Raw genomic sequence first — 22,456 nt, 5'->3', positions numbered from 1 at the left:
TCTGCTGGCCATAGATTTCTCCTTGTGTCCTTTTGCTTTCCTTATCAGTTTTCTACAACTCTTAGCTTTTGATTTATATTCATTGCTACCAAATTCCCCTTTCTTCCATGTTATATATTATTTTTTAATTTTTTACAGCTGCCTTCTCTTCCCCTCTAAATCAAGTTGGTTTTTGAACCAATACGGCCTTCTTCCTTGATTGTGGATTTTTGGGCATCTAGTAAAGTGTCCTTAAACAATTCCCAATTATCATTCACATTTTCTGACTAAACTCTTTCCCCTCTGACTGATTTGGCTCATAATCATTTTAGCTTTGTAAAATTGGCCCCTTTAAAGCACTAAGTCTATATATTACTGGTCTGGACTTTATTCTGTTTGCACATTATAAATGTGATCGAGTCATGATCACTTGTATCTGAGCTACCATTAATTTTTAGTTTTGTGATCAGTTCCTCTTTATCTGTCAAGACAAAATCTAACATAGAATTCCCCTGTTTTGGATGCAACACTTTTTGAGTTAGGAAATTGTCGTCTGTAATATTTAGAAATACCAAGGATGTTTTAGAACTGTCAGCATGAGATCTCCAGCATGTGTCACCCAGTTGAAATCCCCCATGATCATGCAGCTCTTTTTCCTACACATTACAGTTAGGTGCATAAGGAGCTAGTCATCCTGTCCCCTAGTAGATTTGGTGGTCTCTAGCAGACACCAATGCATTTGTGGCTTTGTGCTTTGTTAGCTTTTATTGTGTTATCCATCACGTCCTGAGTTGAAAAGGTCAGGCTCCCGGCAGGGTTGGTCTTTAGTTGCCTGAGTATGGGGCTGCAGTGACTCAAGCTGAATTCCTCTGAGTGCTGCCCCAGCAATAAAGCAGCGTGTGTGAGCCCCAGGAGCTCATCAGTGACTAGTGTCTGTTCTTGACAAGCTGACTTCTTGTTATTCTATAGCTAAAACCCCAGAGAGCTGATATTTTTCACAATTCAGAGTCTGAGCAAATAAATGTATGCCATTTTGTTGACACTTATCTCTCTGTGTCGTTAGTTATACAAAATGTTAATTCACCCTCACTTCACCTTGGTGTGGTACTTCTGTCGTTACCCCCATTTACAGAGGGAGAAATTGATGCAGATTATTATTTGTATTACCATTGCAGCTCGGACCCTACTCCTGGAGCAGGACCCTAGGCACCATACAAACAGAACAAAAAGAGAGTTCCTTTCCCTGCCACAAAGAATGTACAATCCAAGTATGAGACAAGAAAGAACAGATGGACACAGACAGACATAAGGAGGCGTGCAAGAAAACAATGAGACCATATTGGTCAGCATAATAGTCAGTGGTCTGAGAACAGCTGCCTAACTATTGTTCAGGTTTTTGTAGTCATAGCAAAGGAGAGTTTTAAAGATGGATTTGAAGGAGGACACCAAAGTAAATGTGAAGTGACTTAACAAAGATCATTTGGAGAGTCTGCAGTAGAGCTAGGTTTAAAACATGGAAGTTCCTGGCTCCTTGTCCTATGCTCAGACCACTTGGCTACGCTTTTCTGTAAACTGCAGTATATGTTATAGTCCAATAATATAATTTTGTGGTGCAACCCTTTTGAAAAAGGAATGCAGGACAACCTTTTGTTCTGTGCTCTGTGGAAACAGGCTTTTTAAAAAATCCCATAAAATCTGTTTAACACAAAATCCTGTTTAGACCTGGTTGAAATTTTCCAAATTTTGATTTTGCAACAATATTTCATTGAAATTTCAGAGCACAAAACTGGACAAATTATTTTGCAAAAAATTCATCCTGATTTTTGACCAGGTATAGAGAGAGCTGGTAGAAAAAAATCCAAATTCTGATTGGAAAAAAAATGGCTGAATTTTTTGAAAAATGTCCATGGTATTCCTGTTTTTTTTTTTAACCTTACTTTAGTCCTGTCCCACCACCAACAGTCAGCAATATATAACATCCAGATTCTAAACCATGGCAAATACCAGCTTTATACTGACTATTTCAGATGTTAATCTCTTGTGTTGTGTGCCCTGCTAAAATGAATATTCAGATACAAGACCTATGTTGAGGCAGTCCTCACTGTGGATGGATAGCAACTGTAGTGGAGCTGCAAAGTGAGATAAGGGCTGTTTGGTATACTAACTATTCACTTTCTTTTTCTGTCTTCAGCTTTGGACACAACCAAGGACCCCTGCCAGAAAGTGAAATGTAGCCGACACAAAGTTTGCATTGCCCAAGGCTACCAGAGGGCTATGTGTATTAGCCGCAAAAAGTTAGAGCACAGGTAAGAGAGAGTCTTGGTTCTGTACAAGATTTCTGAAATAGGATTGTCCCTGTTACAGTTTATTGGACTGGGGAAGAGAGAGGCATTCTTCTTCTTCTTCTTCTTTTTTTTTTTTTTTTACTGTATCTCTTTTTAACACTATGATTCCAGAAATGTCCATCCAAGACAGGTGATATGCTTTCATATTGTGCCAATTCCTTTGCTCTGGAAAAACAATGATGTGTGAACAATCTCACTTAGCAAACAGTGCTATAAAGGGGTAAGGCCATAGTAGGTCATGCAGAGATGTACTTTAGTGATCTGTTTTGGCAGGATCAGACTTAGACAGATGTTGCAATGGTATTAGTCCATCAATTTAAAATCAGTTCTTGAATTCACTGCTCTTTATAATAATCTTCTTGACTCCCAAGGGAGAAACTTTTTCTTGTTTCCTAATTCTTACCAGTATTTTTTTTGACTCTGCTGCACCAACACACTCTCTTTTATTATTGTAGGCTTAACTGTAAAGACATAGTGGCTAGGAATGTTTTCTGTTTTATTTTGTTTTATAAGAAAACAGGATCAAAGCTTTTAAAAAACAAACAACCATAAACCTATAACAAAGATAGGTTGCAAACAGATTGAGAGGGAAAGAGAAAGAGGTTTGGCCCACTTGACCATGATAGAGTTTTTAGCAGTGCTAAACTCCCACAGGCCAATATTATTGCTATACCAGGAATGTAGTGGGAGTGAGGATGCTGTTATAATCCACATGGTCAGCTTCTAGTGGACAGGACACAGAAATCCAAGTCGCATTCTTCTCATCTGTATTCCTGTGTGACAGGCAGACCCGAGGAGCCTGCAGAATCTGGCATTAAGGAACACTTTCTTAATCAACAAAGATGAAACTTGGCCTGCATTTTTCTATCCATTTGAGGCTAGGTGGATTCTTGCCTCAGGCAGCAGTAGCAGGCAGAGCAGGAATGCTCAAAGAGCACCGGGCTCTATTGGACAGGAAAGACTGATGATCAGGTTTTTCCTGAGCCTCTCTGTATCCTGTACTCTAACATGCCTGGCTGAGTCTTCTCCAGCTGGTAGTCTATTTGGGATACGGCTGTTTTTGTTGTTGCAGTTTTGGGCCCTGAGTGGTAAAGACAGAACCCTCCCCTGGGATGGGGACATTGAGTAGCAGGGACAAAACTACAATGCCAGTTGGAGGAACATTGCCAGGCTAATAGGGTGTGGAGGGTGGGGGAACATAGTCGAACCAGCCCTTCCCCTTCCTAGGAGGATGGAACTTGGTAGTAACTTGCTCTGAATCCCTCCTGTTTCCCTCAATGCCATGGATGGGTTTGGGGCAGCTCCACAGACTGGTTGTTATAATTAAAGGTGACCTTGGCACTTAGTGTCCTTAGGGATATCCCCTTCCCCCAAAGATTTGATCTTAAAACCAGTGAATGCATGCCCAAAGGGCTCTGGGAGCCATAACAGAAATAGCTACCAACAACGCCCTTAAGGCTTGTCTACACTGACGATGGCATATTGGGTAGGTGTAGCTACATACCACCGTGAAAAGCAGGCTGTGCCCACACTGTGATGTGTAGCTACGTGCCTCACTGAAAATCTCTGGCAGCAGGGAGCTGCCGGAGTCTTTCCATGCTGCCTCCCACCTGCCAGAGCCTTTCACGGTGATGGGGAAAGGCTCCGTCAGTGAGACACTACACAGCTAAACATAGCATTGTAGACATGGGAGGTACCGCTTGTGCATGTAGAGAACCATGGAGGGTATATACCCCAGGTTTTGGCATGTCTTTACTCTAGTCACCTAAGCAGTACCTCCCCATTTACACGGCTATTAATACCAGTGCTAGGGGTGTGTAGTGTCTGTACTCTACATGCTGCAGCAAGTGTAGACATAGCACATACATGCTAGTATTTTACTAGGCTATGTCAAATCCCCATCGCCAGCAAAGCACATGAAGTGGAATAGATGCCCCACCCCTCCAAACGAAATAGGAAACAAAAAGTTGTTGGGCCTTGCCTGGAATAATGCTTCAGGTATAGCCTGGCAAGCAGGGAGCAAGAGAGTTCGAGTCTCACGCCCTGTTGTATTAACTGAGATGGAATATATGGACACAAAGGGCCAAACGTGTTAACATAACCCAATCACTGTCCAACACGAACCATTTTAAACAAGGTTCGGGGTTTGGTATAGAAAGATATCAGTCTGATTGGTACCATAGCGCAAACACCATTAAAAATTCTGTTAGCCTTTTATCAAAGACACACAAAAGAAGGAAAAATAGTTAAAGCATTTGAAATGTAAACTATTAAGTAAGGCTTTCATTTTGACAACATTCCTTGTTCCCTTTCTCTGTAGTTGAAGAGAGTTTTGAGAAGGAAAAACTCCCTTGATTGACGGTCTTTGAGATGGTATCAGAGATGGTAATAACTACCTTTTAGGGAAAGAAAAGAAGTTAATTAAGATGGGCTGGAGCTGTTGTTTCTGTTGTTGTTAAAGTCTGATCCTGTTTCCTGGAAGACAAAACAAAACAAACATACAAAAAGGGAGAGAAAAGAATAGCAAAGATAGAAAATGCAATTTCTGTCGCTGGTGTTGACTCTCACTTGAAACCTCACTGCTGCAGAAACACAGTCAGTACATGTCTTATCAGCCACTCTGAGACCTGGCAAACTTGCACCAGCATCAGGCTGTTCAGGGTATTCCATTTAGCTGCCTCTTTCTGGTTACATGCTGGCAGCAATGTTGCACAATGTACCATCTTGGCCAACTAAGCCAGACTTTTATAGACAGAAGGAAAAAGGAGAGGGATAGGAAAGAGAAGAAATACAGTGAGGAAGGAAAAGAACACCTGGAGGGTAGAGGATGACAAAGTCTCGCATCCCAGGTGGTGTCTGGGGCATAGCTGACTGTGGAAGTGGTGATGTCATCTGGGTCCCTCTTTCTGTCCTGATCTGGTCAGGACAATTTTCAGGATTAGGATGAAGAAGGTCTGCGGTCCCAGGAGACAATGGGGCTGGCAGCCGTGATGGTGAAGCTTACTCCTTCCCCTTCTCTCGTCTTTCAGCCAGCCAGTATCACAGTAAAATATACGAGAGTCCTATAACACTTAACAAATTTATCACAGTTGTCAGTTTCCCCCCCAAACCCTTTGAGCACCCCGAAAGGGGAGTGATGGGTGGGATAGTCCATCCTCATTATTTTGTCCACCAATAAGCCTGATTTCTGACACCAACTTTAGTTCCCTGATTTCCGGTCTTCTACTCCTTGTTTACCAGTCATCATCTTAAAACAGCCTTTGAGTGGTATCAGTAAAACCCTTCCTGTTTAAAGTAACACAGTCTTTCCATCTCCTTCTCACACCTTTTCTTAAACAATTCTATATAACTGGTCATTGTGACCATTTATGACCTTTCACTCACTTTTTACAGTTGAGCGTACAATTAGGTAAAGTTGTAGGTCCAGTTATCACAGCAGCCCTGCCTCCTCTCAGACTTTGGGGTGGCTGGTTGTTCCAGTTGCAGCAGACAGAACTGCATTAACAGGATGCTGATTACCAGACTGGCCCGGCCTGAGCCCGTTGCCATCACACCCTGGAATGTCGATGTCTCCCCCAGTTGTTTCTCTATGGCCTTTAAGAATCGCCTTGTTCTCTCTGCTCTTGAACCAATTGTTTCCTTGGGACCGGGGAGCCACCTCCCACCTGCCTTCTTCCCTTGCAGTCTTCAGACCCAGGTAAGAGAATCAACTCCAGGATCGCCTGAGCTTTGGTTCTACATCTGTTGCTCCAAAGCTCACTTCCATCCTTCGCCTCGCAGCAGCCGCCTTCCCTCTCTCTCCCCAGTTTGACAGGCCGGTGAACAGCTGCCTTCAGGCCTGCAAAGTGAGAACAATTTACCACAAAACGATGAGAATAATGGATTTCTTTGGGGGACCAAAGAGCAGAACCCATGAGCAAGTTCTGTTGAGAAGCGAGGAGGTTTGGGTGAACCCACCTAGCACCTCTCTCCATCTCTCTCTCTCTCTCTCTCTCCCTCTCCATGGATAGAATCAAGCAGCCTGCCCTGAAGCTCCATGGAAACAAAGAAAGCTTTTGCAAACCCTGTCACATGACCCAGCTCGCGTCTGTCTGTGGCTCCGATGGACACACTTATAGCTCTGTGGTGAGTGGGGCGGAAAAGGCTCAAATGCTGAGAAGGCGGGTGGGTGTCACGGTCAAAGGGTTGGCTGTGGGGAGCTGCTGTGCTTGATGGCTTCCAATGAAGAGGCAGCTTTAGTGCAGCTCAGGTCTGCATTGGCGCTCACAGCTGTAACTGCAACAGTTCCCTAGCCACACTCTCTGGGCTTGGCGCTGAGGCCCAGGAATGATTGAGGAGTTTGGCTCAGTGATCCATGAGGGGAATTCCAGGAGTGACGTGAGATCATGCTGGGGAGATCAACTCGGTGCTGGATTCTGCACAGTGGTGTGGTAGTAACAGTAGCAGTGGGAATACTGTGCATTGTCTATAGCACACCAAAGCTTTACAGGGCAACATGGCTCAGTAGTGAGTCACAGCTTGTTTAGGAAACCCCCGTGCACTGTGCTGACCTCGTTTTGTTGCCTGTAGATCTGGTAACAAGAAGATGGGAATCTGTATCAGTTAAACCATTATCTTGACCATCCAGAGCTACCAGAAACAGAATATTAAGTGGGCACAGTCTAGCCCCTCCTCTGCGCCCTGACTCAGTAGGGCTGCAAGAAACCCACCTCCCATGAGGCGCTCAGTACCAAGAGCCTGCTAGTTAGAGTGGAAATGAAATAACAGAAAGCAAGGTCAATTGGAATGATCTGTCCTGTGTGGTTCTGTACTGGTGACTAGGTGGTCCCTCCACAGACTTCTTCTGCTCCTGAACTTGGGATTGCTTGAAAAATTTACACAAAACTAGTTACAAGATTAGTGTAATGGACTGACTCTATGCATGGGGCCTTGGTTTTGTTGGAACGAGTCCTGGGGAGCATGGAAACATGAAACCCAGAAGAGCACATTTCTATTGGGCCTCTTGGTTATGCACAATTTGGAGGTGGTGGTTCAGATCTCACTCCTGTAACCTAGTGAGGCTTTGCACTCAGCTGGGATCATGCTTGTTACCCCAGAAAATTGACTGGTGTTTCCTTTTCCATCCAAGTACCAAACATGGCTTGGGTGGTGTGGGCTGCAGAGTGCTCAGAGCGGGATCATGCTTATTGCAATTGCACTGACTCTTCCTGCTCCTTCTCTTAGTGTAAACTGGAGCAGCAAGCCTGCCTGACCAGCAAGCAGCTGGCAGTGAAGTGTGAGGGCCAGTGTCCCTGCCCAACTGAGCATGGCCCCATCTCAACCACAGATGTCAAACAAGGTAAGAGAGAGGCCTGCTATCTAGTTTGTTTTATTACCTTGGGATATAAAATCAATAAGCAGAGTACACGTCATGTGATGGGGAGGGGAGGACACACCGAATAATGCAGGTGCCCTCTTGGGATGGGTCAGTGAGATAGTTCCTTGCCCTCCATCTCCCAAACAAAATGCATGAGTACCCTAGTCTCCTGCTGCAAGAGAAGTGGAGCCCAGCTGTTTCTGCTAGAGTCAGTCCATAGATGGCAACATTTGAAATGTTTTCCAGGGACAACTCTGCAAAACAGAAGGCAGTTCAGGAGCTGCTAAGATCCCTCAGCCAGAGGGCTTTGTGTGCCGTATTACCTCTGCATGTCAGTACCTTGGACAATAAATAAATAAATAAATCAATAGTGAGAAGAGAAGGCAAATGGAGGATCAGCTCCTACTCTCATTGAAATTAATGGCAAAATATCCTTTGACTTCAGTGAGAGCTGGCTTGGCTCTAAAGGCAGAGCCTGTATTAAAGAGAGGAAGTATAACAGACACAAGGGAGAGCAGGTGAAGGTGAAAATCAGGAAGGAGAGAAGAACAGAAATCAGAGATGGCAAGAGGGAATGAAAAAGGAGAAAAGATGAACACACCAGGGACCGGACAGGAGCCCAGTGATATGGATAATGCTGTAACAATATGAAAGCCCGCAGACACTTTCAGGCAGCATATTTTTTCCTGGGGGGAACTGATTGGAAGAGACACTTCCTGGGGACCTGTCTGAGAAACCATGAGGTCGAAGAAACCAAATTGTAAGTTGCCCCATAGAGCTGGAGTTTGTTCATGAGCCTTGCGTCAGCATGAGCTCTGATATAGCAGAAGATCCAGGCACAATAAAACATAAAACAGCTGTGGAGAAAAGGAGCTGAGAGAGAGAGGTCATCCAAGGGCAGGCCTTGGGGAAGGTGTGAGGGGGTGGTGCCAGCAGCAGGGACAAAGCAAAGAGGTCACTGGCTGGAGGAGTGCATTAGTGGAGATCTTTTGGGACTGCTACCCATTTTTCTCCTTTTACATTTCTCCACCTTTGAGACCATGACAATAGGCCTCCTCTATCACCATCCCCAGGAATTGTGGGTACATCCATTTCCATGCACCCAAAGCTATGTTTGTGCCCCATGCTAGGGAACTACCCTAGGTATCCAATCTGGGCATCCATTATCATCCTCCATTTAATAGTCTGCCATTTAAATAGCATTTAATAGTCTGCCATTTAATTTCCAGAGACCTGTACCGGGCAGGACTTAGCAGATCTGGGGGACCGTCTGCGGGACTGGTTCCAGCTCCTACATGAGAACTCCAAGCAGAACAGTTCTGGAAACCCAGGAGCCAATCCAGTGAATGGTATGGAAACTGCAGATCTGTTGTTTGTGAACACGCAAACCCCCTCCCTCACACTGGTCATGATGAGATGCACAGTGATGGAGACCGTGCTCAGTGCAGTCAGGTCTGGTGCATGTATTTCAGTTTGCTAACTTCGGTGTCTGTTAGTTCCCTTTACCTTGGGTCAACCCTCTGTGGCAGAGAGAGCTAAAGGGCAGCCCATGATTAACATGGTCTAGGGTTTCTCATATTGGGGCACTGCAGTTGAACCTTTGCACTTCATAGCTTGTTGCACAGCCACTATCCCACCATATAGCTGCTAAGCGTGCAGACACCTGCTTCTCTTGCCTCCTGTTGTTAATAGTTTGATGGAGACACAGGGTGATACTGTATTCAAGGTATGCCTATCTCAAAAAGAACACAGCAGAAACAGGAGGGTCTAGAGAAAGGCCATATAAATAATTATCCTCCCTATATGGAGAAGTACACAGATTGGGACGATTTCTTTTAGGAAGGTGAATAAAGAGGATATAATACGGGAGTATATAATGACAAACAGTAAGTATGGTATAAAGAAGATAAATCAGGTGCTCCTGTTTATTCATAAGAATGGCCAAACTGGGTCAGACTGATGGTCCATCTAGCCCAGTATCTTGTCTTTCGACAGTGGCCAATGCCAGGTGCTTCAGGGGGAATGAACAAAACAGGCAATCATCGAGTGATCCAATAGATATTCATCTATTTAGCTACATATATGGCCCCCACTGCTGCACTATCTGAGAACCTCAGTCTGTAATGTATTTCTCCTCACAACAAGCTGCGGGGGGTAGGATCCCTCAGGGTCCTTCCACCTATGGAGAACTGAGCAAAAGGGATCCTTACTCCACTGCTTCCTTTCCCCATTCCTCCTTCCTCTTACATTGGAGCAGAGCAATGAAGTTGACTGCTCTAGCTTTATTCTGGTGGAGAGTCCTCCTACACAGAGAGAGTTCTCCAGGGGGAATCTCCAGCTACTTGAAATTCACTTGGAACTGCATAAGCAGAGGAAAGTGAACTTGTTGGCCAGAGAATCTGGCTCATAATCGTAGGGGCAGAGGACATTCTCTCACGACAGTGATCGCCTGTGCTATATAAATACCAGGATGAAGCTAATGCATTTTCAGATAGGACACACAGATCGTTGTTGTTGGACAACCTTGTGCTGTGACTCCGCTGAGATCTCCCGCTGTAAGCAGGGTTGGATCAAGACAAAATTTGGCAGGGAGGATTCCCTACAACATCTCCATGCCTCAGGAAGTGGGGCTGGTGATTCAGTAGGTGGCATCCTTCCTTTGAGTCAGTGCAGGACTGATGTTCTAGCATGGGGCTAATTGGACATTGGGTTCCTTGTTTTTAAGATCTCAAACCAGGCTCCTGATCACATGTATTAAAGATCCTTTTTGTAAGAATAGACATGTCAGCACAGGAGTCCCAGTCCAGTTCCATCCTGGATAATTTCTTTCTGCCTACCTGAAGGAGGTCTGTAGTTTCAGTTGGAAACTGAAATCCTTCACATCCTAAACTAAACTGGCCTGGAATTCTGTTGTGCTTTGCTAAACAGCTTCGTGTTCCACTCTGGAGGCAGCCGCATTTCGGCAGTGAATGAAATGGTACATGTAAATGTCTTGTGACAATGTTCTATTGAAATGTCTTCATCTATATTATACCCCGTGATTCCAATGATGGATGGTGATCAGACCATTTTGTCTGATGGATTTTGGTGCAAGGGAGTAAATCTTACTGTATGTGCCATTATTAACGTACTGCATTCTGGTTGGCTTTGAGACCACTCCGGTGTGTGTTATGGCCAATCCGAGGACTGACTATGCAAGTAAAAAGATGATGATGATTTTTAATGAATGCAGAGCTTTCCTGAGTGGCTGAAAGTGTCTGCTGTGTAACTTTTAGGATTGAATAAAGATTGGTCATGCAGAAACTTGACTGGTTGGGGTTGTAGCCATTATTATGTTAGATATGCACTGGTCAGGTAGAATAACGAGAGAGGTTTCTGCAAGGCCCATCAGCTCTGCCAACTGCTGTGAGCACAACCAAGGCAAACACTTCAGTGTGCCTATTAAAACTGAGTCCCTGTCCCTTGAGTGGTGATTGAGGTTTGTCCCAAAGCACATGTGGAGTGTGAAGTGAACTTGGTCAGGAGGAATCTGGTTAGTTTAAATGTCAGTGAACAAAAATCTCTGAGCTGATTGCTCCCTGGGGGGAATCTGTTTGATGAAATCAGCAGTAGGAGCTGTGTTTGAGGCAGATGCTTCTCTCCCGTGAGCTTTCCTCCTTCAGCTCTGATAATCAGAGCCGTTGGCCATGTCCATCTAGAGCCAAACTGGCAGCTGCTTTGTATCCTCTGTGAATAGGGAAAGAGAAGCAGGGGTTGAAGAGTGTTGCCCAGAGACTCAGCCTAAAAATCCTCCTTGCTTTGCGGATCTGTGTGTCTGGCAGGGATTACAGTGCATGAAAACAGTGCAAGACTCTCGGGTGAAGCGCTCAGACTCCCCACTGCTGCAGTGCTCAGCTTTTATGCCCTGTGATCCTCCCCATAGTTCTTCCTGATCTCCTTCACCTTGTATTAATTTGTCCTGTGGCAGAGATCCGTTTCATCCCAATGACATGGTTGCTGAGGCCACCTCAGCATCATGGCCTTATGTCAGGACACTGTCACAATGTCAGGGCATTTCATCAGCTCTCAAAAGGAAGTGCTAGTGACAAAATTGGCCTGGCCCCTGAAAATAAAGGGTGCATGGCAACCTGTTTGCCCCAGTCTGGCACCTCATGCCAGCACGCCATTCACTCTGACATGGAAAGGACACAGAAAGGGATCCTGTTCTTGGGTGAGAAGCAGCAGACGCACTTCAGCACTAAAGCCTAAATGGGTTTGCAAACTCTCTGTCAAGGAAACCCCCTATCTTAGGAAAGTCCCCAGTCTTCATTTTTCTCCTTTTTATTTTCTGTCCTTACTCCCTTGATTACACACACAATTCAGCACTCGAGTTTGACTCTTGCCAACATTCCACCCTTCCAGGAGACTGCTCCATCTGACTGCACCCGTGTGCGTAGTGGTGGGGTGGGGGTGGAGGATAAAGGCACTTTTGATTTGACTCTTGCTGTTCCCTGCACTCCCTCTGTTTGCTCACAGTACTGGACAAAAGCCTGGTGGCCAGTTGCAAGGATTCCATTGGCTGGATGTTTTCCAAGCTGGACACAAACAATGACCTATTCCTGGACCAGACAGAGCTCGCAGCTATCAACCTAGACAAGTACGAGATTTGCATCCGGCCCTTCTTCAACTCCTGCGACACCTATAAGGACGGCCACGTCTCCACCGCAGAATGGTGCTTCTGCTTCTGGAGAGAAAGTGCGTTGCCACCAGGTTTCCTTTAGAGAGAGCGCTGTTTTGTATGGCCTTCTTAGTCAGCAATTCTGTATGGCTATCGACTAGTCAGTAACCTCACAAAATGTCTGCCCTCTTCTGTAAAGTCCCAAATGGTTTGGCTTGCTTATGGAAACCCCTTCTTCTGTGTCCCATTACAGCAGGTAAGGTCAGCTGGTGTGCCTCTGCTGTCAGGTCCCAGGACATAAATCTCCAGGGCATTTTCAGAAAAGGCTCCTACCTTTTCTTACTCACTTCCTCTGACAGTTCACCAGAGCCAGATTTTGGTCACCTTCAGGGCACAGTGTCAGGCACATCTGTTCAGACAGGCTATTAACTAAATTTCAGGATGATTCCCAGGCCGTGAGGGTAGCCATTGCTCTATTAGCATCTATTTCTTGAGCACTTTCTTGTGGGTTTACACTTTAAAAAGCAGTGAGGCAGCCAGATGCCAAAGGGGTACGGTAATATAAATACTGCTATAAGTAAAAATATGAAGGGTAATAAAGAGTGGAATACATTCTGAAAACAGCCATCCCACCTAACATTTCCATTCTAGTCCAGTATGAGGATAGCCCTGTATTATACAATGAACTGGGTGAGGCACTGCTGACGAATGGAAAGATCCTGACAGAAGAGCCACTGTTTCAGACTGTGTCATTCTAACCGGGAGTGAGAGCGAGAGGACGTTCGCTAAGAACCTGCCTGTGTCCAAGGCTCTAGATTCTACTGGGGGAGCTCCCTGATTAGCACGTAGAGGAAGCTGGGAGGAGTGGGGTTGGATGAGGAGAGAGCTTGAGCAAACCTTGTTCTTCTGGCCAATTTAAGGCAATCCTCACCCCCGTTCACCACCACTGAAACATCCCCTGGCCACCTCTGAAGGGGGGTTCTCCGCACAGAAATAGGCATGCTGAGATGCACACTTGGCTCTAAGAGGTGTTTGCTTTTGGGTATTACAGAGCCCCCCTGTCTCGTGGAGCTGGAGAGGACCCAGATCCAAGAAGCAGCAAAAAAGAAACCCGGTGAGTCATGGGCCATGTGAATGTCCCCATAACGATGGATGGGATGGAACTCTCTCCCCTCGTAGCAGGATCTAGTCCTGGCACAGCTTATGGCCTGCAGGCTTGGCATCGCTAACTGTCTTGGGTTAATTATGGTTGGGAAGTTCTCTCACCCTTCATATTCCTTCTGAGCACAGTTGAAATCTGCTCCTGCCCATTACCTCCCTGCTGTCAAGATATGACCCACCTCCTGATACCAGTACGATATTTCTCACTGTGATGCATAAGGTGTTACTTTGAGTTAGTGTGGGACTCATCTGACACTTTGTGACAAGATGTTTGCAGCTGACATTCCTGCTTCCTGACCTCCTCCCCATAACTGCTGATAAATGCACTCTGTGACTTGCCCCATTGTGCATGCTCCTGTTATTTCCTTTGTGTGAGACAGCGTCTACTGCAGATTGACGTTTTTCTGAGACACTTGCTCTGTAATACTTTTTAGAACAGCTGAGTCCATCTCCATGTTTCAGAAGCAATAGTAGCTGTCATACTGTACATTTCCTGTCCTCTCACTGGGCCCAATTGTGGAGACTCCTGTCATTTTTTTCCCCAGGTGTTTTCATTCCAAGCTGTGATGAGGATGGCTACTACAGGAAGATGCAGTGTGACCAAAGCAGTGGGGAGTGCTGGTGTGTTGACCAGCTTGGCATGGAGCTGACAGGAACACGGATACATGGCAACCCAGACTGTGGTAAGGACACTGGAGGGAGGAAAGAAAGTATTCATGTCCCTCTCACTTGGCAGTGAATGAGTATTGCATCACAGAGGAGCAGCTTTGACTGCTCTGTTGCTTCAGGAAAAGGCAAGTGAATATCATAGGAGGAATGTAGAGCAAACACAGAAACCTTCATTCCTGCAAAGCCTGGGCCCAAAGGTTTAGCAAAGCCTGCACCTGAAGGCTAATAACTCTGGAGATCTGGATTCAGATTCATAGATCTTTCAAACCACAAAGGGCCCATTGTGATCATCTTCTGCATAGCACAGGCCATAGGGCCTCCTCCAGAGATTCCGGCATTGAGCCTAACAGACGTAAGGGTTAGGTCATAGCAAATGAAAATAAACCTCATCCTAGTCCCTAATGGACATTGGTTTACTTGGTAAAACCTTTACCCATTTTGGCACAGATTGCCCAGATGGTGCTTGAGGGGTACCTCAGATTGGGGTAGCAGGGATGTTACTTGTGAGGACAGAGGTACACTGGGAGAGTTGTGTCAAGGCCTGGGACTGGGACTGAAGGGCCATTGCTGGAGAAGAATAAGGTGCATTGTAACAGCTGGGCAGGGATGAGTTTGCACACACTTACCATGCATAAGTCTACACTGCAATCACAGGCAGCTTGAGTAGACAAACCCAAGATAGCTTTAACCAAGCTAGATTGGGTCCTGAAGCAGTGATGCCATGGCAGCACTGTGATTGCTATGTAGACATACTGTCCAGAGCCAGGCATGACAGGGTATTATCGATCCCTTGCTTTTGAAAGCACTAAATAAAGAAAGGATCTTTCTCTGCAGAAACCAAAGAGGGGAAAAGAATAGGTGGTGCTGTTACAGGAATGTGAACTTTATAAAAGGGGCCCTCTCTAAATGGGCTCATTTCTAGTCAAGGTAGCTGGGTCCTTCTCTAAGCCTAGAGCAGAATGTTGTGGGGTACACTGGACTCCCAACGGAGTGGTTTCCCTAACTCATGCTCTCTTGTTGTTGTAGATGACATAGTTGGGTTCTCGGGGGATTTTGGGAGTGGCGTTGGATGGGAGGATGAGGAAGAGAAAGAGACTGAGGAAGCTGGAGAAGAGGCCGAAGAAGAGGAGGGAGAGGCAGACGATGGAGGCTACATATGGTAGAAGTGGAGAAGAGCACAGTTTGGTCGGGATGCTGGCAGCAAGGCTGGGTGACAGCAGTCATACTCAAAGGAGATGAGCAGCTTAATGAGATGATCAGGAAACACAGTTGAATGTAACTTACTATAGTAGAAAAAAGTGTGTGTGCGTGTGTGCGTGTGTGCGTGTGTGTGTGTGTGTGTGGGGATGCTTGGAGTGTTATTTACAAGGCCACAGGGATACCCTCCATTCTCCCAGTATAGCAGAAAGCACCACTGGAGCAAAGCAAAAGTAAAAAGCAGTCTGCAGTATTGGTTCATTTGGAGTTCTTTTGTTCCACTTTTACGTCTGTGTTGATGAATATTTCAGCCCATGGACACAAATACACCCTAATGTGTCCATGTTCACACATACCCACGTGCATATTCACAGCTACGTTAACCACTGAAGAAAAAACCACCAGTTAATTAATATCTTGTTATATAAATCCAGCTGCTGAACTAGCTTCCCACTGACTTTAGCAGTTGCACACTGCAAACACCTAGGAAAATCACAAGAGCATTCCCCAGTCTGCATTGTGGTACATGAACTGACATGGTTTGAATGACAGGCTGTACTAGTGTGCAGAGCTGAAGAGTTGCACTGCCAAGGTCCAAAGGCAGGGCTGTATGCATGAGACAGAATTGTCCTTGTGCCTGTTTGAGATTCCTGTTTCTTGGGGGAAATTAACCAAAAAGGATTTTGTTTCTTGCTGTTGAAAGTAATGCTCTCATGGTAGGCCAGTGATTAGTGTTTAGGCACCTGTGGCTTGCTCAGCAATCTTTAAAACTAAAAAGGGTATCAAAGCTTTTTGCCAAACAGATTGGTCATGAATTTAATTTCACATCTTCTAGTGGCACAGAAAAGGGGGATCAGGTGCTTTGACTTGCAGACAGCTTAATCATGGGAGCAAAGTTCTGATCAAGGATTTTAATAAACTTAGTAACCGTGCATGATGAAAAAACAAACTGCATCGACAGACTCATTACAATAAGAGCTCAAGAAAACCTGTTCTGTACCCACTTCCTTCTGCACCGTAGGGCAGGACTGTTCCCTGCAGTATACTCTCTATAGCTAGGGCATGCCTTGAAATGAAGCCAAATAGCCTTGTCTTTAAGAACATGAGAATGGCCATACTGGGTCAGACCAATGGCTGTCTAGCCCAATGTCCTGTCTGCAGACAGTGGCCAATGCCATATGCTTTAGCTACCCATTAATGGGGCCAGGTGAAATGTAGTGGTGGTGCCAGTCCATTTATTAGACACAGACTGTAGCTTTGTCTTGTCCAAGCACTGATTGAAGAATTGTGTGTGTGTGTGTGTGTGTGTGTGTGTGTGTGTGAGCGAGAGATGTGTTGTGAGCTTCAGAGAACTCTTTGTTCTACTCTTTGCAAATCTGGGAGGTGCTCAGACCAGTAGAAATGGATGTAAGGCTGCCCCTTTGGCTTCTTGAAACCATTGTGTAATTCCAGCCAAACTATTTCCATTATTGGTCCCAGGAAGTCTCCAGGTAGTGGGAGATAAGATGAGGGACTAATCGCAGCATAGCTCCAGTTCGCTTCTTTCCCTCGTCTTGGTAATAGACTGCCACCTTCAACCTGCCAGGAAAGGGGAAACAAAGTCTGAAAGGCCAGTTTTTTTTCCTTCCCTCCTGCAGCAGACAAGGCACTTATGGAATGTGAGCAATGGATGTAGGCACATCATTGCTTTACCAGTGCTTTTTGTCATTGCTCTCTGGGGAGGGCACCTACAATTTCTTCTGTTCAGCATGTGTGCCAGTCAGGGGGTTGGGCTGAGGTATTTTTGGTCACTTTTTAATGTTCCGTTAGCCACTGGCTGATTGAGAAGCTCTGATGAACTAGAAAAGCCAATTCTTTAGGTTTTAATACAGAAAAACCAGCTCCCCAAGAACACTTATTTAAAGGCAGGAAGAGTAGGCTAGTGGAGCATAGGACTCAATTTGGTGAGGAGCATGGGGACACAGTGCAATTGAAGATGAAGCCAAACCTGAAAAAGACATTTCGTCAGTGAAAGAAAAGCAGTCGCGCCCGCCCGCCCCCCCCACTTGTGGAACAGCCACCCATGTAGCTTCATTGCAGCCTCCGTGATCCCAAACTGGGTGTCTGCACTTGGCTTAAGAAGCTTGATTTACTTTTTTAGATGGGGACATTTACAGTGAGCGCGCACAGGTGTGCACACACACACACACACACACACACACTAAGGGGCTTAATCCTATTCCCGTGAAGTCAATGGAAGTTTTACCAGTGACTTAACTGGAAGCTGGATTGGACCCAACCTATGTTAATTTCAGTTTGGTGGAACAGTCGTCCTGTCCCGTCCCATCCCCCAAGCAATCAGATGCTAAAATTGTATGTGTGAGCATATGGTTGTGTGCCTTGAAAGCCTGTGCATGTATGCGCAGTGTAAACGCGTGTCCAGTGCAGAGCGAGCGAGCGAGCGGGTGTGGTTGTGTGATAAAGGAGGGATCGCCAGCTGGGATTACATTGGGCATTCCAGATCTGATGTGACATTAAGCCTAAAAGGCTCAGTGTGCTTCTGCATAAACAAAATTTTTTAAAAATCTAAAATCCCAGTATCCCAAGTACCATGCTTGCAATGATGCCATATTAAAGAACATTGTTATGTAGCCAGCTGTGATAATAAATGCACCTTGCTGTGTTGAATGCTTTACATTCCTTTCCGCCCAATCTCTCTCTAATAAGTACACAGACAGCTTTGCCCCCTTTATTCAGCTATTTCTCCTGATCTTCTGAGGAAAGAATAATTGACCATGACTGATGAGGCCACTCTGTATTGGACTGTGCCACTCCCGAAGGGGCTGACCTTCTCAGTCAGTGTGCTACTTGAAATGTTCTGTTTTTCTTAGGATTTGTGTTTTTGTATTGGATTTTTTTCCCCATCAGTGTCACCTCAACATATACATGACCTTTCATTCCTAAAAGCTCATTTTTACATCCCCACCCCTAATTTCTTTGTCATTGCCTTTTGGGGCTTTTCCAGTCTGTTTTGTTTGCTTCATGCCTGCTTATCTATGGTACTGGATTTGCTTCCAGTTGTGCATGTTTAATAACCTGTAAATGCAATTTTCTAACCCTGAAGGGCTCTAGCTATGTAGAGCCCCACCCCAAAGCTGGGGACTGCTGGTGAGTTTTGGACTAGTTATTAAGGCATTGGAATCCTTCAGTCTCAACCAGGCTCAAGGCTGCAGTGTTGGTCTAGGATTCAGTTCAGTAGTGGAAGTTCCACTGGAGCAGTTTGACTCTCCTAACAAGGCCTATATGGCTGCAGAGTTCAGTTCCTCCTTTAGCTGCAGAGGCCAAAATGTAAACAAAGGAACGAACACACAAGTCATTTGAAGCCCTTTGCTGTCCAGAGCTCTACCTCCCCGCCAATGCGCACACAACAGGAGCGCCCTCTCCACTCATTTTTTCTGGTTGTAAATATAGCAACCTGTGTGTTGGGATTCTTTGTTTGTTTGGTTAATTGACAACAGCACCATCTCCTTAGCAAGCAACTCAACCATCATGCCTGCCCACATATCAAGCAGTTGTGCAAGCACCATGTGTCATGTTGTCTTTTTATTGGCGGGAAGGGAGTTGTGAAAGGAAACTTGTCTTGCTTTTGGCCCTGTGGATATTGCTCTTCACTTCTGTGTGGAGGACCTAGCTGCCATTCCTGGTCCTGGCTTCTCAGTCTGAGATGGGATGCATGCTAAGAGGATGCTGGAAGCACCATGTTCAAACTCTGAGGAGAAGAGGAGGGGCCTTGCCATTGCACAGCAGCACCTCCCCTGGAGAATAGGAATGGTGTAGGTGGATGCAGAAGGTAGTCTTAGCCTTCTGGTCAAGGTGAATAGAATGAAAGGTGGGATCTGGGAAGATGCAAAGTGGGCAGGTGGGATTCTAAGCCACGTAGAGGACTGTAGAATGCTTTTTGGCTCAGCTGTATACTTTTCAAGTGTGGCTGATCATTCTTCATGTTTTTGCATTCAAGCTTCCTAAGGCTCTTTGCCATACACTTCTTTTTTACTATGGAATGCCCTGTCTATACAAAATGTAGCACCATGTCCTTAAAACCATTTATCAGTCTTTTTCGCTCATCTCCTCCAAACTGGATCTTAGCTCATTGGTGATCAAGAGGCCATATATATTAAAACCACTACTAATAAGTATTTTGAAGGTGTTGAAAACATGTTAATTTTGTTTTTTAATTATATACGTAATGAAAGAGAATGACTAACAAAATTCAGAGAGGAGCAACAGCTTATAATCTGAAAAACATTACAATGTCTTATGTGCAATAACTTTGAATTTAGGGTTAAACATCGTGTTCAAGTGCGTGGATTTCAGTTTGTATATTTAAGTGCAGAAATTGTATCGCAGTAATTTTAGATGTTAATCCAAACCAAGTATTAGAATGTACATGTGCATTTGATGGGCACTGGAGCACCACGCATTTCAGTTCTTAGGGCCCTTTTCCTAGCTGTTGCTCTCCTGTCCTGCTTCACAAGGCCCCCAGGGAAAGCTGTTTCACATTGTCTGTTTCTGCCTAATACTTAACCTAAGGAAACAAGTACACACACCAAGAAATGAAAAATACGTTATTTTAAAAAAAATAAATAAAAATTTATAAACACTCTTTTTTCCCCCAGTGCTGTCATCTTCTCTGTTTTAAGAGACTCAGGCTGGCGTGTGAATTGAAAATGACAGCTGACACCCAGCAGGAGAGACTCAAGTTATCCATCTGCTGTAGATGTAGCATGCTGAGCTCCAGGAGAGGGGAGGGAAGTGTCTTAAGTTCCACCTGGCCAATCTGTTGCCAGACCATTCTTGCCTCTCAACTATGAAGGTGTTTGCCAGAATGCACAGTCCTGAAAGCAGATGCTACAACATTAGGGGCAATCCTCAGTAAAGCTGCAAACTGACGGGGAAGGACCCTTCAGAGTAACACATGGCTACCTTTGGGCTCTTTCTCATCAGCACCTTACCCCAATTTGCAGAAGCTATCCCAACCCTTCACCAAACCTGCCCTCTGTGCTGCTCTCCTACCACCTCCAAGGGGGAGACCCTGAAGAAAGTGCCATTGATGGAGAGGGAGTGCACCTCACAGGTTCTAGCTTCTTGCCCTGAAGCTTCACGTCCCACTCCCTATGTGGTGTTGATCCAAGGAGCCATAGGGATGATTGTTTCTCCTCGCCTGTATATTCTGAACATCAATATGAGCCATGGGCTAAGAGTTGGCAAACTGCAGCTGCCACCTCTCCTGGCTGCAGTTCTAGGCTTGTTTCCAGACACTGATGAGGACAGGCTGGTTTATTGAGATACTATAAAACACCTGAGCTGGCATGCCTGAAAAACTTTCCTCTGATATTCTCCATTCCATTTTCATGGCTGTGCTGTCAGTAAGTGGAAATACTGTCCCATTTTTCAAAGATAGGTCTGCTACAGTTTGGCTCTACCTCCACCCCCCAAGCACAAGCTATCTGGCAACTGAGTCACACATGGCTGCCCATGTAGCTTTATAGAGCCCATTGCATTCACCCAAACAGCATTCATACACAATAATGAACAGTGTCACAGCACTGCTGAGCGCATGGAGTATCAGTGTTTCTATCTCACAGAGGGGGGAAGAGGCGTACCGAAAGGTTAAGTGACTTGGCACAGGTCACAGCAGTTTAACTGTGGCAGAGTTGGGACTAGATCCCAGATCTCTTGGTTCCCAGGCCTATGCTTTATTCATAAGCCCATACTTCTGCAAGCATAAGGCAATTATTAGGCTGCGCAGCCTGTGTAGATACACAGCCCATCCTCCTGTTCTGCATGCTCCAGCAGGCTGGTTGGGTGACTAAAGTAGGATACTAATGCCCACTCCTACTCCTCTGGTGGTACTCCTTGTTGCAGTTGCTTCAGTTTCTCTAAAGGGGCCAAGGGGCTGCTGATAGCTCTTTGCCTGAGTATCGCACACAACTGTCAGGTCTGTAGCACAGCCAAGTGCTTCAGCTGACTTTTCTTTCCAACAGGGTCTCAATAGACACAAAAAAGCTTAACAACATCCAAGCCCAGCAGATGGTAACTCTTGTCCAGCCCCACCCTTTGGGATTCTGGGGCTGCTGCTCTGTTCAGTTCACAGCTCAAAGGCTTTTGTCCAATACAGAATGGTGCGGATTTCCTGGAGAGGGTCCTAGTTGGCTAATTTTTGGTCTGGTCATCGCATATCCTGTAGACAGCTACGGGCTAGACGTCTCAAACCAGTGCAAAGAACTCAACCACTGGGCACAAAACAGTGTCAAATGCTGCTCTCAGTTACACTGCTGCTGCCCCACTAATTTCTGCATGCATGTAAATGAAAACACAACTTCTCCAACCCAGATGAGAGGGCCCTATGTTCCATGGCCAGGCCCTGATGAAGAGCAAAGGCCAGCATGAAAAGGAAGGCAGTAGAAGAACAGTCATTATAATCCACATTAACACACACCAGAAAGCCCAGCCCCCCCCCCTGGGATTTACTGTCACAGGTATTCCAAGAGCACTGGTACACAGCTGTAGATTAATACATACTCAAGATGACTAGATCACCTGAACTGAAAGGCGCTCTCACTCCCTTACCCTACATGGTTGCACTGCTGGGATGCTAATTTTTTCACTCCTTTTCCAGCAAGCTTACCCTCTCTTTGATTCACATAATAAGCTTACGGGGGAAGACGGGGATACTAAGTTTAGTGCATGGCAGCATTGTTGTATAATCTCCGCTGCTGCTAATGGAATGCAACTGAAGGGCTAAACCGCTGCATAGCACAACACCACACTCTTAACGACCCAACAGATGCTCTTTTCACAGCCTAAACGTTTGCTTTGTCCAAATGGTGAAATGGCTTAATCTTGCAAGTGACCCATGTGTTAACAAAAATAATCAACTCCTGAATCAGGACACAGGTGGCCTAATAGTACAATGATCAGATTTAAGGTAGAGCTGCACATGCAAATCCCAGCAGGGTCAACTCAGTTCTGCATCTTTCCAAGATAGATAAAAGTAAGTGCTACACAGAGATAAGCTGCTCCCCCACCCCCCCCAAAAAAAGCCCCAAACCA

The 22,456-nt window shown here is 45.5% G+C and overlaps 1 protein-coding gene across 1 annotated transcript in view; it reads left to right on the top strand.

Moving 5' to 3' along the window:
* The window catches only part of SPOCK2 (SPARC (osteonectin), cwcv and kazal like domains proteoglycan 2), a 56,015-nt gene extending 36,009 nt beyond the window's left edge, over nt 1-20,006 (top strand). The window contains exons 3-10 of the mRNA XM_067552711.1: nt 2,171-2,285; nt 6,335-6,449; nt 7,548-7,662; nt 8,910-9,029; nt 12,196-12,414; nt 13,389-13,451; nt 14,044-14,181; nt 15,194-20,006. Of these exons, the coding sequence (XP_067408812.1) occupies nt 2,171-2,285; nt 6,335-6,449; nt 7,548-7,662; nt 8,910-9,029; nt 12,196-12,414; nt 13,389-13,451; nt 14,044-14,181; nt 15,194-15,330 (1,022 nt within the window). The 3' untranslated portion in view covers nt 15,331-20,006. The remainder of the gene's footprint in view (nt 1-2,170; nt 2,286-6,334; nt 6,450-7,547; nt 7,663-8,909; nt 9,030-12,195; nt 12,415-13,388; nt 13,452-14,043; nt 14,182-15,193) is intronic.
* Nucleotides 20,007-22,456: the final 2,450 nt, after the last annotated feature.

The sequence above is a fragment of the Emydura macquarii genome, unplaced genomic scaffold, assembly GCF_026122565.2.
Source record: "Emydura macquarii macquarii isolate MOO-44397 ecotype Brisbane River unplaced genomic scaffold, CSIRO-AGI_Emac_v2 contig_1390, whole genome shotgun sequence".
Classification (NCBI taxonomy): Eukaryota; Metazoa; Chordata; order Testudines; family Chelidae; genus Emydura; species Emydura macquarii.
Note: the sequence above shows the minus strand (reverse complement) of the source record. Positions and strands in the feature narration are given on the sequence as shown.